The sequence below is a fragment of the Haliotis cracherodii genome, unplaced genomic scaffold (genome assembly GCF_022045235.1).
Source record: "Haliotis cracherodii isolate W230 unplaced genomic scaffold, xgHalCrac1.p SCAF_2, whole genome shotgun sequence".
Taxonomy (NCBI): Eukaryota; Metazoa; Mollusca; class Gastropoda; order Lepetellida; family Haliotidae; genus Haliotis; species Haliotis cracherodii.
In genome coordinates, this window is record NW_027266275.1 from 50,972,025 (window position 1) to 50,983,200 (window position 11,176).

General features: G+C 39.7%; 1 protein-coding gene across 1 annotated transcript; it reads right to left on the reverse strand.

Moving 5' to 3' along the window:
• Positions 1-2,692: 2,692 nt before the first annotated feature.
• On the reverse strand, positions 2,693-11,135 carry LOC139469227 (protoheme IX farnesyltransferase, mitochondrial-like). Its single transcript, XM_071251365.1, has 6 exons — positions 10,802-11,135; positions 9,791-10,184; positions 7,884-8,008; positions 5,661-5,731; positions 5,087-5,319; positions 2,693-3,385 (listed from the first exon to the last, which is right to left on the reverse strand). The coding sequence occupies exons 1-6, from the start codon at positions 10,955-10,957 to the stop codon at positions 2,958-2,960; spliced, it is 1,407 nt and encodes a 468-aa protein (XP_071107466.1). The 5' UTR covers positions 10,958-11,135; the 3' UTR covers positions 2,693-2,957.
• Between the last annotated feature and the right edge of the window lie 41 nt (positions 11,136-11,176).

The window sequence follows — 11,176 nt, forward strand, 5'->3', positions numbered from 1 at the left end:
ACCACTTCTGACATCATGTCATGTATTGGTAATCAAGACTCAACATGAGAGCTCATCTGACTAAGTTTATTCAGCCATGTGCTCATTCTAGGATCCCCCAAAAGTTGCACAGGCAAACTCAACTGAATGGTTGTAATGAAAAGTGGGAATTCACTGAAATACATCACAAACATGACGTGAGGTTGCAGGTTCGATTCACATAATGTACTTTTCATGTGCATTGTGTGTGACTTTTAACCAGTAATCGGGGGTGTTTGAGGAACAACAGGGCTCTGTCCTATTGGCAGTTCCAGCAAGTTTAATTCCCGTCATTCTGAACCAGATTTATTTCTGTGAACTGATATGGTATAATGTCCACCCACTGATCGAGCAGTTAAAGATGAACCTGTTATATTCTGCTTGTTGCCACTAGAAAGGACATCTAGTCTTGAACATGAACTGAGCCAAGGACCGCATGTATATACCCTCCACACATATCATAAAGTTGAGCGGATGTTTATGAGACATCGATTCTGGACTGGACTCATAGTACCTGTGCGTTTATTGTTTGATGCAACACTAAGAAATAGTTCAGTTAGGTGACGGCTGCCCGTAAATATTCGTGTCTTTGCCAGACGAACCAGTGAGTGATATTGTCAGCAACGTTCCAGACCGTCAATTACACGCACATTGATGTAACAAATGTATTCACGCAGACATTGGGACAAGTATGTGTTTTGCTACATATCTCTTCTTACAGTTGGTACATAATTAAACCAACACATCATGTCACAAGACATTAATGACAAACATTTGAACAAGACACCTGTGCAACAAGCATACGATGACCTGGAATAGTACCAGGTGCGTCGGGACGCTTTCTGGGGCTGAATAGAGTGAGTGGGTATGGTTTTACTCCGCTTTTAGCAATATTCTACCAATATTCTTCGGCTGACGAGCGAACGCTTTAACCACTAGGCTACCCGAACACCCCAGGGCTGTATAGGCAATCACTTTTATGAGTATTACGTATATTCGTTATACATATGCGGTTCTCGTATTATTATTTACATGATTGACTACGGTTTAACGTTGCTTCAAGCAACCACAAGGGCTTTGCACCGTGTGAGGAACCTGGTCTATGACGGCGGGTCTGTAAATAATCGAGTCTGGACCAGACAATCCAGTGATTGATATCATGAGCATCGATATACGCAATTGGGTTACGATGACATGCATCAACCCAGTCAGCAAACCAGACCACACGATCCCGTTAGTTGCCTCTAACGGCAAGCACGGACTGCTGAAGACGTATGCTCTGCCGGGATCTTCGTGGGTTTCTATATGGCCGACAGATGATCAGGCTCTCAACAGCCACTGGCGTTGTTCATATTATCAACCACTGGTTTGTTTATTGTACAGACGATTATTTTCCGACCAGAGTGATAAATAACTGGTATAATGCTGATTGTGGTCTTAATCAACATCAGCTGATGGGTCTCCTAAAGATTTCCTTCTCGGGAGTTGAGAACTGATAGGTCTATCTTTTGCTTCCTCCTGTATACAAGCGTGCTGTAAACCGCTTGACCTCTGCTCGTGACTGGGTATTGGGCACACGACCGTGATTAACACTGGCCTAGGTTCGCTTTGACCGGCGATCTGTCTGCCTGTGCTGGAAGACATATCAGATGAAGCAGAATGGGGGTCAATGACAGCGAAGAATTCACGGTCTCTCTCTCGCTCACTCACCTGTGCACTGTACCTACTGTTCTGAAGCTGGTCGCCACTAGACTTTCTTTCTTTTTTTGTTGTTTAACGCTGCGCTCAGCAATATTCTAGCTATGTGACGGGGGTCTGCAAATAATTGAGTCTGGACCAGACAATCCAGTAATTTATATCATGAGCATCGATCAACCTAATTCGGATACGATCATATGCATCCACAAAGTCAGCGAGCCTGACCACCTTATCATGTTAGTCGCTTCGCATGGTTTGCTGAAGACCTATTTTACCCCAGATCTCCACGCCTCCTAAGACAAGCATGGGTTGCTGAAGACCAATTCTAACCGGGATCACACTTTGCCCATGACTTGGGTTACATCAAATTGATAAACCTCCAAGACCTGCATCACCGCCACATTTATAGGTGAAACATTGCTGAGTGTGGTATTATACAACAAATAAACAAACAAAAAACTGACATGTCTCCCTGTGGACTGGAACAAGTAGTCATTGTTATTACATTCAGAGCAGGCCATTAAAAGATTATTTTGTGATTTTGGGGGGAGACAAGAAACCCACCAAGTAAGTTTTTCCATCCCAGTCTGGTAGTGCCTTACCTTGCAAGTGTTTAATCTCAGCATTAAACGATGAACACAACTCTTAAAACATAACATACAATCTGAATACAATAAAACCTGTTAATCCAGCAGTGTTATTGGGAAAAGCTGATCTTCTGGAGGATTACTGCTGGGAACGCTAAAACACAAAAGGACATTACCCCATTCTCATCAGGATGATTTTACAGGGAACAATCCTGTCTGGCAGGCTATTACCATCATTTCCCATTATCAGCGTTGTCTATCTGTATTAATATTCCAATGGCTATTAACTTCCTAATGGACGTTGAGAAGCCCAGTGGAAATATTCTCTTGGGCTAGCTACTGTATCATAATTCTTGGGTAACAAATGACAAATATCAACAAAGCACAAATTAAAAAAAACAAACATTTATTCATATACAAACGTTTGAAAATGTTCATGTTTTCCCCTGAGTGTATACAGACCGAACTGAACTGAAACCTCCAACAGGTAAGGTGATGTTTCCAGACACTTGATAACATGGTCCATCCTCTTGCTGCACCAATCTTGTTGCATCATGCGCCATGTCTGTCCAAGGGAGACCACTCATAAAATATCACAGTATTGCAGACCATTAACAACAACATGTCACACATACATAAAACTACCATGGTCTGTTACTGTACACTTGTAAGCTGTTCACTTGACGAGAGATGACTTTCGGCTGTCTTTTCCTGGGACTTCTTACTTACCAACATCATCACTAGAAGCGCTGGGATATGTATCAAGCTAAACCTAAACAGCTTCCGTGATGACTTGCTGTCCCCATCACGGTGGAAGCAGTAACCTAGGTAACAGAAGTATAAGTTAAGTGGCAGTGATCCAGCAACAAACGTCCATGTGGTCAAGTCTACTACTGGAGCCATGAGGCTCAGTCCAGTGGTCACAACACAGTAGCGGAAAGCTACACGTTTACACAGCGCTGGGTTTGTGACGGACATCATTCGGTAGCCTGCACGTGAGTAGTCTGGGCGGAGGTTCCAGCTGAGGGCGTTGAAGTGAGGAAACTGCCAGGCATACATGATTGCACCCAGTAGCAAGGCTCCTACAGGTGAAGAACACAGCATAGTTTACTCATCCACATAATTAACATAACAATAGAATGGTTAAAAAGGATATCTAAGGTGTTTTCTACATTTTGTCTTCAATTCGGAGACTATCAACAAACATCACTACCTACAGATATCAATCAAGTACTGCAGGTAATCAGCATCAGGATTCATGAATTGTTAGTGTATGCAAAAATATCTTGCTGTTGCAATGACTATGAAATCTTGTGACAACAGTAGGTCTTACTGCGTACAGTATGTGATTTCATCTTGATGAAGTTGGCAACAGTGTAGGCCCAGACAGTCATCAGTAAGTGAGTTAATACTGTTTAGCACAGAGTTTGCAAAGTTTCAGCTATATCACAGTGGCATGTAAATAATAGTGTATGGAACATACTAACAAGTGACTGAAATCATGAGCAAAGATCCATGCCATCAATCCATGATGGCACGCAATCAGACAATCACACCATATGACCACCCTATTCAATTTAGCTGCCTGTTAAACTGTTATAGTATGATTCTATAGTATCGTGGGCACTTATTAAACGCTGTATTGGTAAATCCTGTAATCCCCACACCCTGTCAACAAATTACTTATGCAAATCTATTCACAATATTTCATCGCTTGATCGAATACAAGACTCCTTGGGGTATGTCACGGCTACTCCTAAGTATACATGTTATCTTTTATATGATAGTTTCTGGAATGTTTTTGAAGTGGAATTACCCCTACCTCCATTTGAAATTGATTAGAAAAGAACCCATTTGTATGGACGAAGTCCTTTGACCCAACCTGTGTCGTATGCATACTGATTATGCATAATCCAAGACAGGAAGTGATGTAAAGTATATGTTCCACACCTATCAAGTATCATACCACAAAATAGCCATACCACCATAATATTGAGTTGCCTGCCCTTGAGTCTCTAATGACAGGTACTTTGTTAACCGAATTCAGAAAAGAAAATCAGCACTGATCAATCCTAAGTGATGCGTATTAAAACTTGAACACAGAACAAGAAACATTTAGCATATACTTTACTTACTAGGATCAATCTTAATTAAGTACAGCGAAAAAATAGAGTACCATGCTTCAACAAGCAATAGAGTGTTGGGGACCTGTCTTAACTAAAGTACTCACGCAAATGAAAAAAACCTGTTTTTCTCAATTTAAAAATCGACACAAAGTGTTACGTAGCTGTAAATACGAAATAACAAAACAACTGGAAAAGTACTAGTCTGGATTTGCTAGTTTGATCTCAGTGAACAATACAAAATGTACTTTACAGGAGGTAATTTGTCGGCACTTTCAACATTCAAAAATAAAACTAAGTCCAAATTGACATAGCAGAAACAGACTATAGGCATTATGCGCCTGTTCTCACCTGTTGTCAAGGTGTCATAGGTCACCTTGATCTACTTACACCTGGTTATGCCCTGTTTCACAATAGTCTGTTTTATTCACATTTTTACACGATTTACGTGTAAAAAGGCATAAAAACATTTGATACGCTGTATTTGTGCCACGGCCCAATTAGTACTAATTTATTTGTTTGAATATTTACATATTTTGTATATTAACTGCAATAATTTAAGATCTGAGGTCGAAAAAACAGTTTTTTTTCATTTCCGTGAGTACATTAGGTCCCCATTGGGTGTTAAAAAAATCAACACGATAAAAGTTGAACACAAACCTGTTTCCAGCCCGCCTGAACTCGCAGCCCAGCCCATCATGGGGGGTATGGCACCAACTACAGACCCCACCCAGGTGTTGCTGATGCTCAGTCTCTTCATCGGGGTGTAAGCTAGAGTGTACAGTGCAAGGTTGAAAGTGCCAAGCAGGGCAGTTGTGCTGTTCACACCCAGCCCCAACATGGAGATGCCTGTTACTCCACACACCCCAGCAAAGATCACACTATGAAGATGGCTGGAATAGCAAGACAATTAGAGAATTAGACCTCAGATACTATCAAAATATTTCTGAGCCAGGATGCAATGTCCATCACAAAACACTATGATATAGTGGTATGTAACCATGGTTTTCTGAATACAGTTTTATAATCTGCTCTCCAGTAGAACTGTTCATTTATAAAAAGTAAAATTGAGATTTACAGTTCATTTACTCAGACAACAAATAAATGTTAACACTGGTAATATCTTGGTACCAATATTCACAGATTATGTTTAATATTGCAATTTAATGTAGAACGCAAATTCCCATCTTGCACTTACTTATCATGCAAATAACAAAGTGATTGTGAAACTTACCTCAGATGACCCCGTACCAACACTCGGTTCTTTGTGCGGTTCATCTGAGAGTCAAATGGGACTTCGAAGAACTGTAAGCAATAGGGAATTCAAAACCTGTCAGATGCAACCAAGCAATCAGTTGGTCTGTTCAGATGCTTATTGGCATTGATATTTTGAAAAGCACAAGGGTTCACTGTCATTAATCAATATTTTTGTGACCTTTCATCTCCTATCTATGATCAATTTTACCAGCATTTGCATACAATCTTAGGCTTAACACATCTCTCTCTCAATCAGCATCATGAGTGGGATAAAAAAAAAATAGCCACCCAAGCCCCCCCCCCCTCGTACATATAGAACAACCGCATAGCTGTAAACGCATAAGCAAAACGGCATATGACTTAAAATTTATCCTTTAAAATCATTGGGTATCAGTAATTCTATCTGGGTTTTCAAATTTCTGTTACCCACTAGTTTTTACACATGCGGGTATTTAAGTTAAATTTTTTAAAACACTATTCATCTAGTCCCTGCAAACTGGTGTCGTGTGGGTTTGAGAGCTTTATAGGACTCAAAAATACCACGACACATCCACAAGGAAGTGTGATGGCAAATGATCATGATGTAACTGTCATCTTGGAGTTTGGCAAGGTTGACGGAATGCCCGTTTATGATTTCAAAATAAGTTGCTGATTTGCTAATCGAATACGCAAGGTTACTTCACAATATTTTGATGATACGCACAAGTTTTATTTTTGTAGTGTATCTGTAATGTTCGTTGTGTATTTGATATGCTTGGATTTTATTTTACTGCGTTTTTCTGCAGTTCTGATGCATATTTTACACAGATATGCAGCTTATGACGATCATGGTGCGAGCGTTCGATATCAGCCGAGGAGCGAGCATGGTAACTCGATCGAGAATGCCAATCCTGTGAGCAAGATCTCCGATCGTGACAGCGAGAACGCCAATCCTTGGAACGAGAACGCCGATCGTGAGAGCGGGAATGCTGATCTGTAGTCTTGGAGGGTGAAAGTCGCACCGAAACTTTAAAAGCCAAGTTAGTTAGGGAATGCCATTCCTCACATCGGGAACCCAGGGTGCACTGACCCCGACAGTCGCAACATAATGAGTGGGGATCAGACGTGGAATAGGTATGTCTGCATTCTTTACAAGCAGGACGTTGTTTGTCCTTTTTTCTCATATTATTTAGGATAATCGACAACTTGGTGAAGGACAAACAATCCTGTGATGTTTAAACACCTCGCCACACAATGTCGATAAGAAACAGAATGAATTGTTAGAGGCGCACACGTGGTCAGTTCAAGCAGGCACAGCGTGCACGAGAGGCATGTGATTGACCTAGCTTTTGGACGTAACCATGGAGATGCAGGGGGGCTTGGGTGGATATTTTTATTGTCAGGAGCTGGAAACATGATTCAAGCATGTTCCCACATAGCATGGATGAAGAAGGGAGAAATGCAAAGTGTGAGATAGGCTAAGTTTAAAACTTTTATGTTTGCACGACTAATTTGCACTACTACTTGAAGAAAATATTTACAGTAAGAATTAGGGCTGCAACGATTACACTATGCTTCGATTATTATTTGGTAACGAATATGAATATTTATTCAGGAATACAATCACAACTCAGCAGTTGATGTATGATTTATTATATTCAGTGAAAAATAACATAAATTATTTGACATGGTTGGTTAATTATCAACATATTATACATTCATATACTGCACGTTATCCAGGTTCAAGTATCTGCTCAAATACAACAATGACTGATGACTACAATACTGTCAAATTATATATATGACTGTTGTCTTTAAAGAAATCTATGCATATAATATGTTATGAATATTTTTAGGTACAGGGTATGTTGATGCACATGACTGCATATTCATAAATATTCAATTCTAGTGACCATGAATAATGAATTCAATTCATGAATGGATACGGTTCGATTCACCGAATACACAAGTGAATTGTAACAGCCCTAGTAAGAATCGATATATTTTACTGGTGTGCGACTGTGATAGATACTTGTACTGAGCAGTATATAATCGTGATCCAGCGATGCATCGGTACTTCATCCCACTACTTATGATAATATAACAAGAGTTACTAACCACATCATGACTTTGTTTGAACCTACCTAACACCATGACAATGGATGATCATCATGATCATGCTGATACGACATGTTGGTTGTGACCAAAAAGTTAAGATTACCTGATTAATGGAATTAGCTGCACAGGAGGAAAGTCCAGTACCCAGTGTGCATAGAATGAATGTCGTGGGATCAAAAGCTCCAGGTGCCATTGCATACCCAGCCATTGATGTCAGCACAACCAGCCCTGCAAGATACAAACAAGGAACTTTCATTACATTCTTCAGCTGGATTGAGCATTAACAATGATACAACAGCAACAAATCAAAGCATTGTTCTTGCCATAAAACAGGACTACTCATTACAAGATCAGCAAACATGTTACACCAGTCTATTCAGAGATGCTTATCATTAGGCAGTCAACAAATGTCAGTTTGAACAGATATCTCAGTTCACTATAAAAGGTTGCAAAAGTGTATTGGCAAGATGGCTTTTTGAGGCTTGAAATTCCTTACATCACAGTGCCAATGGCATGGTTAAATAGTTATTGTCTTCTTTGACATGTGCCGGGGTGACCAAGTCTGTTCTAAACCCATTTTCGACCTTGAACATGTTTGAATCCTCAAAGGGTTAGCTTGTATTAACTCTGTCAAAACATAGTCACCGTAAATCACCGCTACAAAATTGGCGTGTTCCAGGGGTGTCCCAAATATTAATCAAATATTACCACCAAGCGGTTTTACTTTTAGCATGCAACCAAGAACAAAAGATATGCATATGTCCAACTAATTCATGTAAACTTTCTATAGTTTCTGTGGAGAACCTTACAAAATATGATCTTTAAAGTAAGATTTCTGTGAAATAAATCATCAAAATCAAAATCCAATAGGGCCGTCACTAAGATAGATATCCAAAAACGGCTGACAGAGTTTGATGTGTTATGCATGGAGACAATTCTCAGAAAGTTTGAAATCATTTCATTCATTTGATTCAGAGAAGATAGGTTTTGAAGACAGGTACCCCAAAAACCCTGTGAAAACCTTGAATCCAATATGGCTGCCAAACCACGTGACCACTGACCAAAGTCAAAGAACAAAAAATATCAAGGGACTGAAGCAGCAGATACACACAAGGTTTGAAAGTAAACGGACAAACGATTGTTGAGCAGCAGGGCAAAATATATCGTCCAAAAATACTTGTTTTTAAGTTAACTGCCCTTGGCCTTTGGGACTACAGCCTTGGGATTTTGGCGGGCCCTAGCACCCAACGGTTTACATACACATACAAAATCGAGTCAGTCGTAATTTTGCTAGGTCTGGTAAAAAATCGGCGGAATAATAAATAATAATAATAAATCGAACGATTACAATAGGGCTCTACAGCCTTTCAGCTTGGAGCCCTAATAATAATACACAACTCAAGCTGCTTTTTGGGTGCTGAAGGTCAACAGTCACATTTCCATCTCATGCCAATGGGTACCCATGTTTAGTGCTGGGTGAACAGAGGCACTTTTTGAACAAAGCACTAGCCTAAGGAGACACCTATGTGCTACAGGTGCTTCAGTTTGGGCAGGACCAAAGCCCTAGAAACCCTCACTCACAGGAGTCACACTTCCATGGTATGAACAATGATGAAGATGGATCAAATTCAAAAGCATTCTTGTTGGCACAAGGTTTGCTCGGAGGAGATCACAACACTTTATACCATGTTGATGTTTTAGCTAATGAATACATTTTGTGTTGGTTGTCTCAAAGTTTGTACATATTTGCAGGTTATGCATCAACAGAGCATGTCATAACCGTTGCTGTTTGCTAGTTATTACCTACAAAGGCTGTGTATGTTCAGATTTCAATTATCTACTGCTGATTAATTACAGGTATTTATGATATTGCAATATATTTGACATAATCATGACAGTTTACTCTGATCTGTACTCTTCAATTATTGGAGGAAATAAAGAATGTCTGTCATGTTAAAGGCAAAGATTGCATGACAATAACTTTAGATTACATATTATCCACTGCTTTACCAGTTAGTCTGATCTTGGAAAGCTTGAGGTAGTACTGAGGTAGTTTCCTCAAATCAAGTTGACATTCTCTCCACAGATTTTCGTCAGAAGCTGTCGTAATCTTTGGTGGTACTGTGATGTCCGAAGGAGGCGCTGGTATGAACAATGTTTCCACCTTAATCTTTGAAGGCGAAAATGGAATGTCTTGTACTAGTGGCAGAATAACACTTAAATTTCTACCAACATTTTTTGCATTGAGATGCACTAGCTTTGCTGCTGTGCGAAAGTGAAGTGACACATAGTCCTTGGGTGTAGCTGGAGGGACCAGTGCGATGTTGTCCAACTCATCATCAGAGTTGGACCCTTCAAAGGTACCTGAGGATGGTTTCTCATCAGAGACTGCACGAGTGTCATACTGTAAAATAAGAGAGATATATAATATTATTCTTTATCATGTACTACAACATTAATTTTACTGCCAAAAGAAGACTCCCATTTTATGTGGCGAAGAGCTGATTAGCACATTGTGTAATTCCAGGCACGACAATAACAGTGTTCCTCAGGCTGCAACATACCAACTAATCATGCTAATCCTTGTGGGTTTCACCAAAGTGTTCAATGTCTAACACCTATATCACTTTTCACACTTCAACATGACGTTATATAACTGATATTCTGTTCAAAGGCATAAAAACTGAAATAAGCAAAATACACTAGCTCATTCAGTCACTATTTGTATCTATAATTTAGGCCCTTAGGATAAAACTCTGTATGTACTAAGTTATCTTTTTATCTCCAAGCAGTTGTTTTCTCTAAGCTTCTCGTCATTTAAAAATCAACTGAAACAACAGTATGTTGTCTTTCAACAGATCAAATAATATATAAGTTGAGATAACAGAACATTTGTTGTTAATTTACACAAACAAGACAAAATAAGATACTTTTTCACGTTTCTAGAGTTTGATTTCACCTTTATGAAGGTTTTATGAAGGTAATAAATTAATCGTGTGGAAAAACACTGTACAAACTTACATGTCTTACAGAATGATGCGTGCATCCAGCTGAAAAGGCCTTCGTGTGTAACGTCCTGTGTCTGGTTAACTGTTGATCGCTTATTGCCAGCAGACGCCTCCATCGGACGCGATTGATCCTCGCCAAGGTTATACAAGGGTTACATGACAGACGCATCGTAACCGGCAACACAAGCGAAATGTCGGTATTTACCGCTCAGACTAATATTTTTGGGATGAGAGTTAAATACTTTAAAGTATATCGTCACATATTTCATTGTATATGTTGTTCAAGATCACATAACACTCTTTCCATCACGACACACGTTCTTCTGGTTCACATTTGCGTGGTACTTAACTTCCGGGTGGCATCGGAAGTTGTATTGGTCATGTTAGA